The following is a 21384-nucleotide window of genomic DNA, read 5'->3' on the forward strand; positions in this document are numbered from 1 at the left end:
CGTCCACCCCCTCAACTCCCCCCTCCTCGTTGGCCACCTCTCGCCGGGCCCCCGCCGATCGAGTGATCGCACCCCCCCCCCGCACCAGCTCCGAGGGACATCTCTACACGGCCGGCTCACCGCCACCGGCGTTCTCCCGCGCACGCCGAGCGCTAAACAAAGAAATCGGCTGCTGCTGTGTCAGTAACACGCGCGCACCTCCTGGGATTAAGGCCTAATCCGCGTGCCCGCAATGCTAACTGAAAATAACTGGCGGCTGTATGAATATGTAGTGGAGTAGGAAGGTGTGTAGTGCAAACAGCGTGATTACATGATAACACAGACAGTACGTGTTATGTTGGATCAGCCTGTCGTGAAGGCAAATACAGTGCAGGTTATGTTAGGGCAATTAAGCTGGGAGAGCCAAGGACGGCTCTGATTGGCTGGAGCTGTTGTTAAGGCTAGAGTGGCGCCTAAAGGTCTGGGTGAGAAACAGGTGCGAACGACGCGGAGCGTCGGTGGGGCACGGACTAATTAATTGGGGAGTAATGAGAGCGGGGATAAATTGGGGAGTCGGGAATTGGAGCGAAGTTGTTGAAGTTGGAGAGCTTGGAGTCAGCAGCGGGGAATTGAAGGGTGGAGAACTTGGCGACAGAGTTGGAGGGACAGAGTTGGAGAGACAGAGTTGGAGACGAAGCTTGGAAACAGCGTAGCGATAGCGGAGCTGAAGAGAAGTAGCCAGGAGTGGAGAGAGCGTAGCGATAGCGGAGCTGAAGAAGAGAAGCAGCCAGGAGTGGAGAGCATAGCGATAGCAGAGCTGAACAGAGACGAAGCAGTTAGCAGTGGAGAGAGCATAGTGACGGTGATAGCGGTAAATAGAGACGAAGCAGTTTGCAGTGGAGTGAACATAGTGACGGTGATAGCGGAGAGCAGAGGCAAAGTAGTTAGCAGTGGAGAGAGCATCGTGACGGTGATAGCGGAGAGCAGAGGCAAAGTAGTTAGCAGTGGAGAGAGCATCGTGACGGTGATAGCGGAGACGAAGAAGTTAGCGGTGGAGTAAGCGCAGTAATCGTGGGGAGTGGAGAGACAAAGGTGGCGAGCGAGCCGTGGCGACATGGATACTGTGAAATATTGAGGGCATGTGGAGAGTTGGAAATAAAGCGGTGTTCGAAGAAAGACAAAAGTTGTCCGAGTGAAATCGAACACTACAAATATGAACACCCCCCCCCCCCCCCACCGTGGATAAGCCTTCATCCGCTGTGCACAGGTGCTAATGCAAGCGGGAAAGGAACGGCTGGGACCAGGCTATGGGGCACGCCTCACCGTTAACGTGAATGCTACTGTGCGAACGCGCTGCGTCAGGCGCACTGTGCAACAACACGCACGTGAGCACGGCCGCTCCGTGTGCTGCAGTACACGGAGCGCCTCACGCGCACCGCGCTCAAATCACTCGCACGGCGCTGCAGACGCGCGTCTCACACACCACGCTGAAACCCTCGCGTAAACCGTAGCGGGTCGTAGAGATGGCGATCTACGCACACGGCGGTGGAGTGGATTTAGCGCACTCCGAACCCCACCTTAATCACTCACGCTGCGCTGCAGACGCGCGTCTTCTACACACACACACACCGCGCGGTACCCCGTGTAACCAGTGGCGGTCGTATAGACGGTAATAGATGTGTAGTGATGGTTGCATCACTACTGCGTACACACGCACACGTGTGACGTCACTATGCGGGGGAGCGTCACTACCACGCCGGTCTACACACACACATGACGTCATCCCGGCTGGAGGCGGGAATGACGTTAGGGCCGGTTCTGGACTCGGGAGGCCACGAGGGTGGTGTGAGGTCGTGGCCCTCTCTGTGACCCCAGCTGGACACGTGACTGGACCCCAGTGGGGGCCGGGGGCCTAGAGGGCACCTCGGGGGGGCATGTGGACAGCAAGTGGGGGGGGGGGGGGGGCTTTGAGAGGGTTCTCGAAGGGAGGCATGGCCGGGGCGGAGCCCGGGCACGCCGAGGCCCATATAAGCAGCCTCCTCACGAGGTTCGAGGCTGCCCGTATCAAGAATGAAGATGCATCGTGAAGACGCCAAGAAGAGATCCGTGTGTAGGTCCCAGCCGGCGGACTCTAGGATAGCGGTAGACGTGTAAGTCCCGCCAAGACAGGAGGCTGTACCTCCCTAGGGTATCTGAGAAGTGTGTGTTAGCTAGAGTAAGTCGGTGGTCACCACCCTATGCGTAATGTAAGAGCTAACTGTTGTGTTCATTAATAAATAAGTGTTGCCTCCCAGGAAGTTGTGTGTGCACCTAATTCGAATCCACTACAGATGCGCACCTCACACACCAACCCCAGGCCGACACACTGCAGCCCCACGCTCGCTCTCTCACGCACCCCGGCCCCGCACGCAGTCGCTCCACTCAAAAATCACAGACACCACGCCGAAGTTCGCCCACACGCGCACACAGAAATCACACCGCACCGATCTTCTGAACTGAAGTTTATTAATGACGCGTCTAAAGAAAACCCTGTGCGGCCCAGTAGTAAATATTCCACGAGCAGCGTGTAGCCTATCCCTATTCAATCCCTGGGTGTACCCCCCACACTCTACCTCTCAACTCGCAGATGCACTCACGGTGTCGCACGGAAGCTGCGGGAGTCGGAGGGACGATGATCCAAGAGGTCTCCGCCTGGGGTCGAGTCGTAGCGGCGCTCGCCAGCGTCCCTCGGACGCCGCGAGCGGCCGGGGGTCAGACTGGGGTGGCTGGATGGCTGGAGAACCACCTGAACGTTTTTTCACCTCCCTCCCTTTGACGCCCTGGGAATCCGAAGATCCAGGGTCACGTGGTGTTATCCTGCGCAGACCAATCGAGCGCCTACATTTCGATTTTAAACCGATGTTCCCGCCCTTACATGGAGCGTGACTTTCCGTTGCGCCTTGACCCATTGTCTACGCACCCCTCCTCCCCACCCCCTCCTCCCCACCCGGTCCTCCCCACCCGGTCCTCCCCACCCCGCGGCGTGGCTAGGAACTTCCCTCCCACCTCCACGTCTGCGCTGCCAGCGGAGTGTTCTGCCCTCGAGGCCCCATCTCCCGTGTTGCGTGCGCTTCATTGCGGCCAGCCTGTAAATCACTATGCGCCCCTGCGACTTTTTAAAGCTGATTTTAGGGGGGGCCGCCGTGTAATCCGGCCTGGGGGGGTCAGCCAATCTCCTGGCAACGGGAAACCGGGGGACATCCCTGCTAGGGGCCCTTCGGATGAAAGCCCGTGGGCCAGGCACCCCCCTTCGAGACCCTACGTGAGTGTGTGTGTGTGTTTAGTGGGAGTGTGCGTACGTTCGTGTGGAGGGGTGCGAGGGGATGGTGGCGCCGGCGGAGTTGCTCCGTTGCTGTGGCACCACAGTATCTATGGAATCGATAGTCATATCTATTTACTATAGTATTATCAGCTGACTATAGCAGTGTCTGCTTACTCTATAACAGTATTTAATTACTCTAAAGTAGCATCTACTCTGCAGCAGTATCTACCGACTCAACAGTAGTATATACCGACTCTATTGCAGTTAACTTCTTACTCAGAGTACCGTGGTGAGGCCTAGTCTCGTGCAGAGCCCCCGGCCTCGCCTAGATTGCCCAGCTGGCCGAGGTGGCACCTTGGCAGGCTGGGGCTGGGCTGCCACACCACGCTGCATAACATACCAAGCACAGATTCAATTTTCAAAATCGGCCCTCAAGCTGGAACAGATGCCTCAATTTATTGAAATGCACTTTACTTTTTTCAAATACAGCAACACCCCCCCTCCCACCATCCCCGATCCTGTTAAAGCCATGCATTGTACTACATTACGGACAAAGTTTACAGGAATCTAAAGCAATGCAGTAAAAATTCAACGAAGCAATGTTGTAAAGCTAACAGTTGGCCAACTTAATTATTTGCCGGCCATTTCACCAGAGCGAATGCACCGATATAAATTCCGCAACATTTAATGCTGCCTTGTGAAATACAAACACAACTCAATTAAATTGTCATGTCCATGCTCATTACAGCTTAGGACCGGTCGCACAAAATAACCAATTTTAGGAGACAATTAAAGCTTTAAAGTTAAGTCCGACTTTACAGAAATGTTTTACCACACCCATTAGACTAAAGTTTAAAACTATACTTACAATTATAAATGTGTAAAGTGTTCAACTAAACGAGGTGTGTATCTTATTTACACACCATAGACATTAAAAGAATCGCATATCAATTAACACAACCCACATACAGTCCTTGCACTACCCCTCTACGTAACGTTTCTTCAGACCCAACAAATTTTAACTTTTTAAATCAAGCAAACCCCCAATATATGTACACTCTGGGAGGAAGTTCTCTGCAACCTGCAACAACAAAAGCAAGCATTGCCGACATCAAGAAGCAAAACCAACAGATCATCGTCGACCCCACAAAGGGCTCCATTCTCATTTGGAGAATTTGGTTTGCATGGTCCCGATTTAGGCCAAGATTTGGTGACAAGGTGCCTCTCCAAACCATCCAATTCCCTTCGTCAATTTCTAAAATTGGGCACGAGAGCGTTGCCAACCAACTCCATTTGAAATAAACTACTCTACATTTGTATTTTACCAGGTAAGGCCCACGGAGCTATGCAGCGCTCTTTCCGGAGAGACATGGCCACTGTTCTGCCCCACGGCAGATATGGGGCTGTGTTTACACAGGAACTTCCTGATATGATGGTGTCGAGTTTGGTCACGTGACCTGGAAGTGACGCGTTAAGGGTCTCGAAGCGACGAGGCAAGGCAGGGGTGTCAGTCATTACAAAGAGTACAAAATGGAAGCACAATTAGCATCTCAGCGAAGACGGAAGCATCTGCTCATTGTGGGACTTTAAGAATCATTGTCTGCAAGTTCGTTTATCTCCATATATATAAAAGGCAAAGTTGTGAATGTGTGCCTGTTCAAAATGTTTAGCGTACTTCCCGACTTGCAACCAACTGGAAATTGGCCATGTGGGTACTTACCAGACTGTACACCACGCAAAAATGATAAAAAATACACTTTTTTTTTAGGGGGGGGGCGGGGAGCTCAATAATGTATAGATTTTTTGCACGGCAAGTGAGCTGTGGCGTCAAATCTGTCACGTGACCCTCGCATGTGGAAGCGTAACGCATTGCAGTGTAGTGGTTAGCGTTGTTTGTGTGTGTATGTGTCTGTGTGTCTGTGTGTGTGTGTATCTGTGTGTATCTGTGTGTGTGTGTGTAAGCGTAACGCATTGTAGTGTAGTGGTTAGCGCTACGCTGCGCTACGAACCCGGCGACCCGAGTTCGATTCCCGCTCACGGCCACCAAACGAGTAACTGCTTGGGTGTCAACATCGCCACTGGGGAGATAAAGGCGGCAGGGCGTGCTGCTGGCCACCAAACCCCTTCGTGTTCTTATAATTACTGGGACTCCTGTTATGTTAGGATTGCCGTTATAATGCTGTAAATGCCTTTATAATGCTGTTAAATTGTTACGATAAATATGGAGGCCTGGTTAACAACGAAGCCTGCCACTTGCATTATTGTGAATAGTTGTTTGTAATTAGATAAGTCGAGCCAGACTTGTGCCCATGTAACTTTAATGCATTCTTGAGAGCAAGGATGAAGATGTATCTCGTCTACAGTTCAGTGTTATGTGCAGCAGCGCTGTACATTTGGGCTGCAGTATGGTGATTACACAAAGTGACCTTATTGAACATAGTAGCTTATTCTCTTGTTGTAGAGCTATTCAGTGCTAATGTAGGTGCCTGGTCCATCCAGGACCTATGATTGAGATTCATGTTGTCCAAGACAATGTTATGATGTTGCAGTGTTAATTAATTATATTGATATTGCAAGTATTAACAGATGCTCTATTTTGTGTTGTGTTTTCCCATGAGTTTTATGTCGTTCTATTCGTTAAATACGTTGGAGTCGGATGGTCACCCTGGCTCTGAAGGTTTACTACTCGGACAGTGATGCAACGCAGCGTAGTGAGGCCGAGACAGCCACCACAAATGGATAGCTCAACGAAGTGGCTTATCGTGTAGACATTTATAGCAGCAAAATACTCTAAAACGCATGCTTTTAAAAACGTGGGAGGGAAAAAAAAACAGGGGACCCGGAGAAAAATCCACATGACCACGGGGAGAACTTGCAAACTCCAAATATGCAGCAGGCGTCGGGGTTGGGATGGAACCCCAGACCTCCTGCTGCATACCAGGCAAAGTGAGTTAACATCTCCTAGCCACCGTGGCATCCAAATAGAATCGTCAAGAGGACATTCTGACACTTGAAGAAAACCTGTACCAATCTTGGCCATAACCATTCTTGTACCTCTTGATCTTCCAAACACGTGTAGAGGTGTTATGGGAGGGTGACACGCGGTTGTATAACGGTGGCCACAAACACGTCCGCTACGGTCACCACCCTGGGGGGCTGTGGGGGATGCTGTGATCACTCCCAGCCCCGCCCCTCAGTGAGAGACAGTATAAAAGGTGGCACCCGGGGAGCTGAGAGGCAGTTCAACTCAAGCAAGATGAAGAGCCAGTGAAGAACGAAGATTGACTAGCCAGACCTTGGAACTCCTTTGATTCGCTGACCTTCTGAGGGCCGGGCAAAGCAAGCCAGGGTGCGACACCGGAGCCGCGAGGGCCGATGTCCCTCTGAGGGCCGGACTCGTGTGGCTGGTGATCGGGACCTGCGCCGAAGCTGGGCCAGGTCAGATAGCCTCCCGGGAGAGGAACAGGATAGAGGGAACCAGGGAGCTAGCGTGGGCTAAAGCTCGGGGAACGTTTCCCTCTATAAACTACGGGTGAAGAGGCCGTTACCTCTTCAAGTATAAGACTCGCAACTGTAACAGAAGTGTCTGTAATAAATACGTGTTGCCTCAAGTAAACAGTCTCCGACGTCACTAAGGCCACTACACGTGTAGCCCTCCAGCAGGTCAGATCGTACAAAAGCATTAAATTTGACATGCGATTGATCGATAAAAAAAATCTAGTCATGTTTAAGATTTTATATAAATGATGATTGAGAAGTTTTTCACGATATAATACGCAAATTATATTATGTGAGCAAATGCGGTAGTGTACCCATACTCTTTGGTTCTATTCGGTAAAGTCACTCCAGCGCTGTCCTCGAGACAGCCTGATCCCTTCACCGAGAAGATGCTTTCAAATTAAGCAACCATTGGAAAGATGTTCTAAATCGAACTAAACATTAAACTAATTTTCAATGGTACAGTATATTTTTCAAGTAGTGGTACCCCAAACTTTCGCAGCTCTTAAAAATTCCCCATTCACACCATCAATAGGTAAACTCCCCCCCCCCCCCGCCAAACGGCATGTTCACCCGCACGTACACCACCTCTATGCTAAGTCGGCCAATCAAATGCTAATTTTTATGCTAATTCCTTTGTCAAGGCACCTTGTTTCCTCGCACACAGCTTAAAGGTCGCGGTCTGAGCGTGGCTGTGTTTCACTCCAGCGCTGTCCTCGAGACAGCCTGATCCCTTCACCCGATGAAGGCCGCTTGTGTTGTGGCCGAAACGTCGTGATTTTTGTTGTTTTATTTTTTACCTACGTGGTGACTTTACCGAATAGAACCAAAGAGTATGGATCCTTGCAGTCACGAAAGCTTTAAATCTAGAAGTGTACCCATGGCTACAACCACGAGAAGGCGAGTAGAGTCAAGGATGTAATGAATGGGAAGAGGAATAGAAAGGGGTAGAGCAGACAAATGGAAAAATGGGATCAGAGACAATACCTTAAAAGGGTCTCTCTATCATCCTCCACGGAGCAGGGTATTTTCACAGGGGGGGGGTTTGGGGGCAGAGGGTAAGGGATTCAGCAGGGATGGCCACACAAGTCACGTGACTTCCTCAGGGAGGCACGAGCAGATTCTCGATATTTTTGTTTTGCAGCTTAACGGGAGTGCAGGAGCGGGAGCTGCCCTTACCTGCACGTGCTCCTCCTCCTCATCATCATCTGTCTAGGCCTGCACCTTGGCCGGCAGAGGAGACCGCACCCCTGCTTTGGGCATGCCCGGCCGCCCGTCCCCACCCCACAGGGTCCGGCGGTTGAGCCAGGACGCGTGGCCCCAACTGTGCCAGAAGCGGCGATTGCGCGCGGCCGGGAGGTTCTCCCCAAACGTCTGCATGTTCAAGCGCTGCTCCTCCGCCAACGTCACGCGGCAGTTCCTTACAAGATGGAAGGAAGGGGGTGGCGGGGGTTGTGAGCACAGCTGGTGCATCTTGCCAGTCATCTCAGTCTATCCATGGCCACCTGGGGTCTGTCCCATGACCTCCTGTCAGCGAGCCTTCGACATTCCACGTGTACCTTCACCGAGCAGTGAATGGCGCGTGTTGGTATTGGAGGTGGAGGGAGGAGATAAAGATGCAGTGCTACAACTTCTTGCTCGTGCCACTACTACTGGCAGAAGGGCCACAGTAAGTCACTCATTTTCATTTTGGCAAATATCGCAGTTTTTACACCGGCACACGAAAAATGCCTGCCACTTGTAAAACACGTCACGGGATTCTTTGAATGTTCCCTGCCAAGCAGCAGGCGTACATCCCTACGGTTAATGCGCCCGCAGTATTATAAATCAGAGCAGCCACTAGATTTGCACTGCGAATAGTTTTGTTGTTACGCGACAACGACTCTGTCTGACGCTCCGAGCAGTGGCTCACCCCACACCATGTTGAAGAGTGGCCTGTGGATGACGATAGATCACGGTACTACAGAATTGCTCGAGTGAACGCTAAACCCTACATTAGAGGTTCCCTGCACGGTTCCACACCATCCTGCGTTTTAGAGAAATGTTCGCCTCGTGCCCAGTCAAATAATTACACGGTTCTTCCTCTTATTTTCGAGCTAGGATTTTTTCCCGAATCAAGCGCAACACCGCAATTCACGCGGTGTGCATTTTCTGCGCAGAGTAATTAAAGTTAACGTCACACATTTGCAACGCCCCAAAGTTTCCAGATATTCAGGAGGCGTAGTCAACCGCATACGAGTGAGAAGGCAGCCAGCAACGGCACCAACAATTGCCCGAGATCTGTCATCCTATATTAGGATGGTTAGGCCCACTCCATTTGTGAGTTTTTATTACACGAGGGACGAAACCAAAGAAAACCCACACGTGCAAAGGTGGGAGAGTGAATGGGGGGGGAACAGCAACCCCATCTCCGTACAGATGGAGATGAATCAACATGCTGTACTGCTACCTCCTGGCAAGTCGGTGCACATGGCAGAAGATTGTGAACCACCAACCCGTTGCCTCCTCCAGGCGCTGTATATAAAGGTGTGCCGCCACCACTGCCCGTCCGAGACCATCAACCCCGCGATGAGCAAGGAGACCCAATTAAAAATCACAAGTGGCAGAAATGCCATTACCTGCCGCCATCTTCGGAAATGTTGTCAAAGAAGCATCTTGTTTTGTCGTAGAAGCATTTGTCAGGAAACACGGCAGAGCTCCTGCTGGGACCCCTCTGCATGTCTGCAGCACAAAGGGAGACGTCAATGTCAGAAACTAATTAAGGGATGGCCTGGACAATTAAAGACAAAGATCCCCACCCCGTTTCGCTTCAGACTATCGGGGCAAGTGCTCTTAGTGAGTGGCACCCCGAGGCCGGCACGGCACACGAAGGCATGGGTGGGCCTAGCACCATGCCCGGCCACCTTCGTCTCCCTCATGGCGATGGCTGAGGTGAGCCACTAGAGGGGGGCGATGGTACAGATTTGTTGAACCAAACTTTTCAACAGAAGACGCCGTGGCAGCAGTGGCAACAGGCCACCGTGATGGACGCTCGTGGAGATTGCTCCTCGTGAACAAAAATTGTCAAAAGTGCATCATGGTCCTAAAGGGACCAACATTTAGTACAGGGGATTCTCCAAAAATGTTTACCATTTGTTAAAATACAACCATTCACCAATGCGAGTCAGGGCTAAAACAATAAGACCATAAACTTTGCATTATATTTCAGGCCCATCAAGCTATATGGCTCTTTTTCAGAAGAGACCTGGCCACAAATGATAGCTCAACGAAGTGGCTTATTACATGAAAATTTCTGGCAGGTAAACTCCAATAAGTGCACGTTGATTCTAAAATGTGGAGGGAAAAACCAGATGACTCAGAGAAAACAGGTTTTTTTTGGGTTAGATCGTGATCCAACCCAAAAAAAAATCTATCATGGATGATATTGGTCGCAAAAGCCTACATGTTCAACCGACCCAGAGAAAAATCCACACTACCACGGGGAGAGAGACGCATGCAAACTCCAAATATACAATGGTCAGGGTTTTGGTGAAACCCACGAGGCAAGGTAGCCCCCCCCCCCCCCCCCCACAGCCGCCTAATAATTTGTTGGCACAAGAGAGGCGGTGTAAGACAAATCCACTGTTGCACTGCACATCCATGCTTTACATTATCCAAGCTCCACTCTTTCTGCAACCCACACCTGACCAGAGTGATGCGAGGCCCTCACCCACAAGTGCAGTGACAGCCAAGCTTACTAAAGGCTGTCACATGCGGAGAGTTTCTCAAGTTATCATTCCTCACGATTACTCTAACTCGTATGAAAAAAAGGGCCTAATAAAAATGTCCACATAAGCTACTTCAGTGGGCTATCATTTGTGCCCAGGTCGTTTCTGAAAAAGCGAATAGCTCATTGATCTTTACCTGGTAAGACAAGATTAGTTGATTTTTATTTTTTCCAGCGATTTGTTCACTTGACCTATAGACTGTGCACTCCCATCGTGTTTTTGTATTGTATGTTGTTACATTCTGACCCGCCCCTACTGAACATCTGTGGACAAAAAAACCTTTGTAGCGCATCGAAATCCCCCAGTGGACAAATAAATATTCTGATTCTAAAAGGAGACATCCCACAGGAGTGGTGGTGGTGTGAAACCGGGTCCCTCAAAGTGCTCCTTTTAAAAAAAAAGGTCCACCACCTTCTCCTTGCTTGGCCTTGTTGTTCTGGAACTCCTTGTCCAGCTCCTCGCGGTCCAGCTGCGCGTTGCTGCTCTCAAAGTCAAACTCCGCCTGAAACTCATCGCCCAGGTTCAGGGCCTGTGCCTTCTGGGGGCGCCCATGGCGGCTCGAGCCTGCGGGGAGAGAAAAATAAACGGCAGCTCGGTTTGTGATCCACCAACGCCGCGGTGGTGGCGGTGGTGAGATGTTAACTACCTAGCCTGGTACGCAAGAGCTCGTGGGTTCTATCCCGACCCCCTGCTGTATACTTGGAAGTTTGCATGTTCTCCCCAAATGTGAAACATTTCCTGCAAACTTTCTCCATTGGAATAATGCATCAATGAGTACACCCTGCTGCAAAGAAAAAAACACTTTTGCTGTACCCTCATGGACAAATGTGAGTCTCTTACTTTCGACCCAGGTTTCCTGGGTAAATATTCACGACCATAAAAAAATAGCGCACCGGCTGCCCGGTATTCAGGTCGGCACCAGCGGCCAAGAATCTGTTATTCTCTCCGCCCTCTGCAAATGTTCAAAAGGCCATTGCCAAAGTCCAGGCTAATGCACCGCGTCGCCTTTGAGGCAACGTCAGTGATAAAAGCGGCAAGGGGTTTTTTGCCTTCCCACTGCGATTTACAAAGCCCCACGACGAATGCGTCCACAAAAGCTGTGCACGGCGAGCCTTCAATATGCAAACGCATTAATTAGTCTCCGTCGGTACGAGACGCCGACTGTAAATTGGGACACGTTGCTTCAAAACGAACTTACAAATTTGATGAAAAGATGAATGACGGCATGGGGGGGTGGCGGGTGGGGAGGGCGAACACCACCCACACCACCCGTAGCCGTACCTGCAATCTGCTTCACGGGGGCCCTCCGCCACCGCCGCCGCCGCCGGGGCGCCGTCTGCACCCCCCGCTCCACCGTGCCGCTCTTCCTCGCCGGCTGCTGCGGCGTGGCGTTGACGCGCGCAGCGGCCGCGCCGGCCGTGGGCGCTGCCGCACCTGTGGGCGATGGGCACAGCCGGCGCGCACCCACCGGTCGTCTCGGTTCGTCAGCCCGTCGGGGGGGGGCCACGTGGGACCCTCCCGGTGCCTCCCGGCAACGACCGGCGACACTTCATCTGGCACGGGCGCCGTGGTGACGTCACCGTCACTTAGTGGCGAAAGGCGGCTGTTGGTATTATGGGGCGGGGGGGGGCGTTCTACAACAGCTGTGTGGGCAAGACACAAGTGCCATAGCCCTCCATCACCCATCGTGGTGTCAGTGTCATCATCATAATTACCACCACCACCCCTCCCCCCCTATCGTTCCTCACGACTGCAGGTCACACGTTTGTGTTGTCACCAGGCAGAGGGGCTCACCGCACACAAATCCCAGCGTATCCGAGCGTGCCATTTTTACGTCGCTTCGAGCGAGGCCGTCAAAACCGCACAGATCACTCAGCGGCCAAGCGCAGCGTTTGCCGACCACCCCGTTTGCGTCTCCAACATTTTCGAAAAGGAAACTCCGCTTTCATTTGCTCTTGATGCAACCAATTGCCATAGCCACGTAGGTAAAAAATAAAATAACAAAAATCACGACGTTTCGGCCACAACACAAGCGGCCTTCCTCAGGTGAAGGGACGAGACTGTCTGGAAGACAGCGCTGTCCTCCAGACAGTCTCGTCCCTTCACCTGAGGAAGGCCGCTTGTGTTGTGGCCGAAACGTCGTGATTTTTGTTATTTTATTTTTTACCTACGTGACTTTACCCAATAGAACCAAAGAGTATGGATCCTAGCAGTCACGAAAGCTTTAAATCTAGAATTGCCATAGCACCACCATTCATATATTTTGTCAAAAATGATGATTTCGCACGGGTTTAAAATATAAAAATATTAGCACACGTTTGTCGTTAGGGGCGTTTGCGCGCAACTTTTATGGGTCGGGCAGCATTACATTGGGGGGGTGTTAACATTAATAAACGAGACGGTGGAACGAGGGTCACCGGGGCTCTTGTCCACAAGCCACGACAGACTTCACGACTCGTCCTCCCACCTGCAGAGGGAGGCCTCGGCTGCACCAACACGGGCGGCACGAGGATTCACGACGCTTCCGTTAAAGTCGGTGGCTGTTGTAACCTTTGCCGCAGCCTTGCAACCCCTTTGGTTCCCAATCGTTCACAAACAACGTGCAACGTCAACAGACGTAAGGGGTTTGATGAAACAAAGCGGTTGCACTCGGCCCGCGCGCCCGCGCCCAATCTGTATTTCGATGATATACCTTCGAAAGAAATCCCCAGAAAGGGGATCTTGCAACCCCCAAGGGGTGCGTGCACCCCTGGGTTAAGAACCACTGGGCGAGACGATCGTGGGGTAACACAGTAATATCAATTTCCAACTCACACCCCTTTCACGTCGTCGCTTTATTATGAACACCGCTAACACAATTTACGTCGGTGACAGCATCGATCCTTTCTCGTATCCCCATCGCCTCTTGCTTCACCTACCCTGTAAACTACCCTGTGGTGTCGCGCGCATGACGACATGTACTGTGCTTTCGATAACAAAATACATTATTGATGTACGGTATTTTGGGAAAAAATTGCTTAAATTTACGTCGCACATTTCAGGAACGCATCACCAATGTAAATTGGGGTACTGCTCTACAATGCCCAATGTTCTGCTACACCATCTGCCACCCAATAAATCAAATTTGTCACCTGGAGCACCACACCAATTTATGTGGTTTCGGCAAACCAGAATGTTGAAAAAAACCCAAAAAAACAATCATATTTCCGTACGACGTCTCATTGGACATTACAAAATCGGGCATCAGGTGTTTGGTAAAAGATGCAGGTGGAGATCCGATCAGAAATCCTCTCTTCTCTCAATACCCAGCCAGTGAACAGGGTGGCCACAACCTCAGCACCACGATAGCACCTCGTTGAGATCAATATAGCAAGTTGCCTCTGGCAACCTCGTTTCTCACAAAACCACAGATTTTAAAAAAGAAAGTCTTCGTTCATCATCGCCATGGAGAAATGCATCGTGCAGGACCTTGAAGCCGCAATTAAATTTTGTTGGTGCAAATCTTAATTGGGTTAAGTTGTGGAAGAGGGGTAATTTTAAAAGTTTTTATTTTTTATCAGGCAAGACACCGAGCTATATTTGCACTTTTTCAGAAGCCACTTTACCACAAATGATCATTGAATAAAGCGGCTTTCTTGATAAACGCCGTTATTGCAAACAACAAAACCCATTTAGCACCACATTTGTATTATCTCGTGGTAGAAGAGTGGCTCTCGCACAACTACGAACCCAACGACGCAAAAAATAACTCGATTTTCAGCCACATCACGAGCGAATTATATCCAAATCGGTGGCTGGCTCCCCACCTTCCCATTCACCACAACCGCACAAGTGAAGCGTGGCAGGTGAAATAACCACCCCACCCCGCATGACAAGACAGCGCGGCCTTCGCCGAGCAGTTCATTGACAGGGCACCAAATAATAACGCTTTAAATGACGGGTTATTTTGAAAAGGCGACAATTTAAAATACAATCACTGGGTATCACCATCAAGCGCAAAGTAAAAACAAAAATGCTCGTCCGCATGCACTACGCATTATCATCATCATCGAGCTGTTATACACAGAGCCTTTTATTTTCCTGCATGCGCTTACGGAAATAATTCCATGAAGATAGCTGCAACTCAACTGCGTTCAATTAAGATCGCATTGAAATCACGCAGTTGCCTCTAAACGAGCAAAAGGCGAAAACGACCCGAGGCAAGGCCACTGGGCAACGGAAACCACGTGGCATTAAGAGGGCAAAGGTGCAGCCCTGCAGTGCCGATGTTTACCGCACACCGCACCCCCCCCCTCCCGTACCCGCAGCTCCTCCGTACGCAGGCTGCACGAAGGGACGGTGCCCGACCGCTGTGGCCCAGGCGTCGTGCCGCGCGTGGCCCGGGTGGCCGCCCGTGGCACCGCGGGGGGGTCCGGTCGGCGTGCCCGGCGCGGAGTGGCAGCTCGCCGCCGCTCCGATACCGCGCGCGTGGCAGCGAGCAGCGGCCCCCCCCGGGGTGCCCGGCGAGGACTGGACGGGGGGTGAGGGTGGGTTAGGCAGCGATTAGAACAAATCACGACGGACGACGTACGCATGTCAAACTTCTTATGCACCTTCTTGGTTCTTTCGGTAAAGTCACCACCACGTAGAAGGGAAACAATAAAATAATAAAAATATAAAACTTTAAAATTCTCACGACGTTTCGACTGCAACACAAGCAATCATCATCAGGTGTAAAAACCACAGCAAGACATTTTTTTTTAAAAAGTGGCGGGTTTTTTTTTTACGTTAGCACCACGGAGAGCGATTTGGCAGTTATTCAGATGGACGAGTCCATCTATGTTCGGAAAAGAGGAGGGGGGAGACGAAAATAATGGATGCGGTCTGAAAGCCACCGTAAGCGTGAACAATCAATTAAGACCCGAAATGGTTTATCAAATCCTTCCAATGATTGCTAAGCCAGAATTCCTTCCTCTCGGTTGAAATTGTCTCTGTGTTTGTATATGTGGATAGCCTCATGAACGAATCTCTCATGGTAGCCAGATGGCTTACAGAGAACCTCTGGTCTTAGGAGGGATAATTGCGATGTCATCACCCGAGAGCCAACCAGGTGCCAAGGGTTGCGCAATTCAGCCACTGGCACGCTGGCACCCGGGCTCGGATCTTGGTAGCCTCCTCCATCTCCTCCTCCTCAACCTGTAAAAACCCTCCACAGCTACCACTGTTAGCTAACTATTGTAACTCTCAAATGCAACTTTCATCAAGCCCCCCGAGTGTGAAGTGCAGTCTCCAACCTCGTATTCTCCACCATCTCTGGCTTCCTCGATTCCAGTGCCGTGAAGGGAAAATTTGCCCGAAATGCAGCCGATCAGCGTTGACTTTTTTTTCCACATTTTGTCAACATGTTGCCAAAGATGTCCCTTAAAGGCTTAAAGGACGTTCGGGGCAAGTGCAGTGCGAGCAACTACGAGGCCGGCAAAGCACACGGAGGAGGTGGGGAAGCCAGCACCACGCCCGACCGCCTTCTCCCAAGTGGCGATGTTTATACATCGCATCAGGTGCTCATTGGATAGACCTCAGGAAAAGCCCGGGACCGTTTCAGATAATTGTCACCTGGCGTTGGCCGTAAGTGGGAATCAAACCCCGGTGGGTCGTAGGCGGGTTTGTGGTGCAGCGCATCAACCACTGTGCCACCGCTCCCCTAAACCATGGCAAGATGTTAACTACCTCGCCTGGAATACAACAGGTCGTGGGGTTTGATCCAGACCCCCGACGCCTGCATATTTTTGGAGTTTGCAACGTCCTCCCCCGTGGTCACGTGGATTTCTCTGGGTCATCCAGTTTCTACCTCCACGTTTTAGAACCGACGTGCATTTGGAGCATTTGGCTGCTGGAAATGTCCACGCGATAAGCCGCTTCGTTGAGCAAATCATTTGTGGCCAGGTCGCTTCTGAAAAGAGAGTTAAGTAGCTCGGTGGGCCTTACATGGTACAATAAATAGTTGAATGGTAAAGAGCGCCTGCACCTCTCACCTGCACCATGGCCACGTCGTGGTGCAGAGCGGACAGCATGTACTCGCACGGGGTCAAGTCCTTGATCTCGCTGACGCGAAAGACGATGTATTCGAAGACCTCCTCGCGAGGGGCAATGGGACGGTCGGCGGGGCGCCCCTCCGTCCCGCGCAAGCGCACTGCGCACACACAAAGACGCCCGCCGCCGGTACAGACCTCCACGTACCCGTTTGGTCAAGCGTTGTTACGGTCGAGAGCACCTATGCAGGTCGGAGCAGGTGCGTGGTTGTGGGTTTTGGGCGCCACTGTGGTGAGAAGTTAACTACCTCGCCTGGTATATATCGAAGGTCATGCGTTTCATCCCAACCCTGACAACACCTGCTGTATATTTGGAGTCAGCGAGGTTTTCTCTTCCCATGGGTCGAGTGGATTTCCCCCCCCCCCCTCCTCCAGGTCCTTCGATAAGCCACTTCGTTGCGTTACCTACCATTTGTGGGGAGGTCGCTTCTGAAAGAGCAGTATAGTAAGTGGGCCTTACCCGCAACCTAAACAATTGTTTAAAATAGTTTCTAGCTGGTTCAGCTACCTTCATCCTCCCCAGTGCTGATTTAATCATCTTTTTTACTAACACACCGCACCAGGTAACTTCACTTGAAGGCAGTCTACCTACACGAAAACCAGAATGAGTTGGGATACAAGGCCACCACCGACGACGTTGTCTGTAGCCAGGAATCAAATCTAGCTCGCGGGGTTCCGAGCTGCACACATTTCTCAACTCTGCAAGCCAAAAATTGAGATTCATTTATTTCCTGCCAGAAGCTGTATTAAATATTCTTGTTTCTTTCGGTAAAGTCACGTAGAACGGAAATAATAAAAATAAAACATAATAAAATAAAAATGAAATTTATTTTATTTTTATTTAAATAAAATATAAATGAAATTTATTTTATATGTATTTTATTATGTCTTAGCTGTATTAAAACCAACCAATAGCCCGTCATCCATAAGCCATATGCCTGCAGGTATTGAATGTTTATGGGTATCAACATCACAAATCCCTATCATCACCGTCGCAAAGAAGTTCTCCATTGTGCCAATTTAATCCAGACAGGTGCCGTTGGCCCAGATCTGTGAACGAAGGCAAAAATGAATCTGGAACATTTCCAAATTAACTGTTTTGGGGCCTCTTCTTTGGTTCTTTCGGTAAAGTCACCACGTAGAATGAGAATAAAATAATAAATTGATAAAATAAAATAACACAATAATATTCTCACGACGTTTCGGCCACAACACAAGCGGCCTTCATCAGGTGAAGGGGTCGAGACTGTCTGGTAGGACAGCGCTGGAGTGTTTTGGGGCCGTCCAGAAATGACGTCACGCACCTGGGGGGGGGGTCAGACATTTGTGACGACGTGTGACGACTGGGGGGGGGGGGGGGGAGTTTGATAAATGTGATGTCACATCAAAATGCGCAACTTTAAATATAGACAACACGTTCCACTTAATTAGACTTTTTAATGTTTTCTCCTACAAGATCAGAGTGCAGCGGCACATTAAATACGCACTACAATGACAACAATAGTTTAAAGCGATTTGAAGTGTGTTTTATTTTGGCGGGGGGGAGGGGGCAGAGCTTTGTGACGTCATATTTGAGGGCGGGGGGGGGGGGTCAAAAAAATCGTTCAGAATCGCGTGACGTCATTTATGGACGGCCCCTTAAGCGGCACCCTGCCGGGCTTTTTGGCCGGGGTCACGCGCCGTCTATGACCAGCCGCATCTTATTGCCCTGTGACTACCGACCCGGCTTCAACACTTGATTTTTGCACGCAGCGTTTTAATACGTTGTTTTTGTGTGGAATTATTTGCTGGTTTATTCCAGAATGTTTCTGTTACGCGTCGTCGCTTTAAGATGTTCTGTGTTCAAATTTTGTTTGTTGCGGTTGCACCCCGACTTAAGATGCTCGCATGGCTCACAGGACTATACCTAATAAATGAAACTTGAACACGCGCACGCACCGAAACCACAAACTTGTTCAGGTCAACGGGGTTAATCGCGCGTTCGTGTTGGCATAGCTGTCAACCCCTTATCAGTGCCCCTAGATTGTTACAGATCGATTCAAACCCTTATTGGTCACCCCCTGCCCTTATAAATATCAACGTTTAGACAACGAGGTCCCGTCGCAAGGGAGAAACGCAAACAGACGGACGAAACAATGTGTGCCCGTATTGAAACGGCTGTGCACCCAATAACCTTCGTTGAAAAATACTTGAAACCACTGCGACCCAGAATCAGCAAGAACCTCAGAACATTCGTGATTAAGCGGGTGACGAGTTGAAGAACTTTGCCCCAGCACAGCTAGAGGCGCCGGCCATAAATGACGTCGCGCGATTTTGGACGATTTTTGCCACCCCCCCCCCCCCCAAAAAAATATATAAAACACGCTTCAAATCTCTTTAAACTATTATCATTGTAGTGCGTATTTAATGTGGCGCTGCACTCCGATGTTGAAGGTGAAAACATTTATTAACAAGTCTATTTGATTAAGTAGAACGTTTCGATTTAAAGCTTTCGTGACTGCAGGGATTCATCTTATTGGCTCTTTCGGTAAAGTCACGTAGAATGGAAATAAAATAATAAAAATAAAACATAATAAAATAACATTTTATTTTATAAAAAAAAAATAATAAAACATTATACAATTTTCTTAACAATAAAATGTTATTGCTTTATTTTTATTATTTTATTTCCATTCTATGTGACTTTACCGAAAGAACCAAGAAGATAAGTAGAACGTGTTCTCTATATTTAAAGTTGCGAATTTTCATGTGACGTCACATTTCTCAACTCCCCACCGCCCCTCGTCACACATCGTCACAAATGTCTGACCCCCACGTGACGCATCAATGGCTGTCATTTTAAACATTTCTGGGCAATTCCCACTGAGATTAAGGACTCTCTTACAAATCCAGGTTAATTGAAAACACAAAAGTACATACAGCAATCCAATACAATCATGATTTAATTTAGTTGTTTTCATTTTTTAACCTACGTGACGTTACCGAAAAAAAACAAAGACTATCTTGTCGTTTGAGCATCTTAACACCTCCTGTTTGATTGCCCTGAAAAGGGTCAAACCCCTCCTTAAAACCCCCCCCACACATTGACCCCACGACACCCACACCAATCTGTCCAGAAGGCGACAACGTCGCCGACACGTTCACCTCCTCCTGGCAAACTTTCCCCAGCCCCAAGGCCTCCTCCTGCTGCTGCTGCCCGAGCGAGTCGCCTGTTAGGACGACTCAAGCGGCTTCATTAAACCCCTAACCCGCAGCTTCGGGGTGTCCACAGTCGCCCCGTGAACCACCCCTCACCCCCCAGTGCGTAACCTTTCGCCAAGACGACGGTGGAGTCGTCCGTGTTGATGTCACAGAGGATGCCCTCGTAGCGGATGCCCGCCATGGAGAGCAAGCTCATCCTGACGCCCATGCAGGCCGCCCAAGTGGCCATGGTCGCCGGCTCTGGCTACGGGCGACGAGAGGGGCTGGTGGGGCCGCCTTGGTGGGGCCGGGCAGGAGGAGGGGGGGGAGGGGGGAACTTGGCCCGGATCGTGAGACGACGACGATGGTGATGATGGTGGTGGTGTTGATGGTGTTGATGTTGATGGTGGTGGTGTTGATGGTGGTGGTGTTGATGGTGGTGGTGTTGATGGTGGTGGTGTTGATGATGATGGTGGTGTTGTTGATGGTGGTGGTGTTGATGATGTTGGTGGTGTTGATGATGATGGTCTTGTTGATGGTGGTGGTGTTGATGGTGGTGGTGGTGTTGTTGATGTTGGTGGTGTTGATGATGGTGTTGTTGATGGTGGTGTTGATGGTGGTGGTGTTGATGGTGGTGGTGGTGTTGATGGTGGTGTTGATGATGATGGTGTTGATGATGATGGTGGTGTTAATGATGATGTTGATGATGGTGGTGTTGTTGATGATGGTGTTGATGATGGTGGTGTTGATGATGATGATGGTGTTGATGATGGTGATGTTGATGATGGTGATGTTGATGATGGTGGTGGTGTTGATGATGATGGTGGTGTTGATGATGGTGGTGTTTATGATGATGGTGTTGTTGTTGATGGTGATGTTGATGGTGTTGATGATGATGGTGATGATGATGGTGGTGTTGTTGATGATGATGGTGTTAATGATGGTGGTGTTTATGATGATGATGATGGTGTTGATGATGATGGTGGTGATGATGATGATGATGGCAACAACCCACCGCGTGGCCCTCACGTGTTCACGGACACGCCACTGGCACTGCAATGCACTCTGGGTAGCGCCAAGTGGGCGGGATTGTGGGGGGAGGGGGAGGGGGATTTGTTTCTCTTCCGCTCAACGTCGTGGGTTTTTTGCTTTGCGTTTCATTTTAGTTATTTTTAATTTAATTTTTATTTTCTATCTACGTGACTTTACCGAAAGAACCAGGAATGTGAACTGCATGAAATATAAAGCGGGTCACGTGCACGCCTCTCGACCAATCGAAATACGCGGCGTTTTTTTAAACCAAGGGGCGTTTCCCCACCCCGCCCCGCCCCCTTGCACCCCCACCCCGCCCCATTACACCACGCCCCCTTACACGCCGCTCCGCCTCCTTCCACCCCGCCCCTTGCACCCACTCCACCCCGCCCCCCTCCACTCGCCCCGCCCTCTTCCACTCCGCCCCGCCTCCTTCCACCACGCCCCCTTCAAACCCCGCCCCTCCTCCACCCGCGTCTCTCCGTGACGGTTTGAAGGCCCAGTTCAGTTTTCAGTTTATTTTAGCCCTGTGAGCGATTCGGCTCTTGAATCGGGTGCA

At 50.4% G+C, this 21384-nt stretch overlaps 1 protein-coding gene across 2 annotated transcripts; it reads right to left on the minus strand.

Annotated features, from left to right (window-relative positions):
• Window positions 1–3706: 3706 nt before the first annotated feature.
• On the minus strand, window positions 3707–20135 carry LOC142921799 (protein LSM14 homolog B-like). Of its 2 annotated transcripts, none has more exons than XM_076063131.1 (8): window positions 19923–20135; window positions 16557–16714; window positions 14847–15054; window positions 11827–11979; window positions 10957–11109; window positions 9397–9499; window positions 7958–8198; window positions 3707–4361 (listed from the first exon to the last, which is right to left on the minus strand). In XM_076063131.1, the coding sequence occupies exons 1-7, from the start codon at window positions 20041–20043 to the stop codon at window positions 7991–7993; spliced, it is 1104 nt and encodes a 367-aa protein (XP_075919246.1). In that variant the 5' UTR covers window positions 20044–20135; the 3' UTR covers window positions 3707–4361; window positions 7958–7990. The 2 variants fall into 2 exon arrangements, with proteins under 2 accessions (XP_075919246.1, XP_075919245.1); XM_076063130.1 differs by having other exon boundaries at window positions 19908–20135.
• Window positions 20136–21384: the final 1249 nt, after the last annotated feature.

The sequence above is a fragment of the Petromyzon marinus genome, unplaced genomic scaffold, assembly GCF_048934315.1.
Source record: "Petromyzon marinus isolate PM22_M1 ecotype Great Lakes invasive population unplaced genomic scaffold, UKy_Petmar_22M1.pri1.0 PM_G_Scaffold_9, whole genome shotgun sequence".
Classification (NCBI taxonomy): domain Eukaryota; kingdom Metazoa; phylum Chordata; class Hyperoartia; order Petromyzontiformes; family Petromyzontidae; genus Petromyzon; species Petromyzon marinus.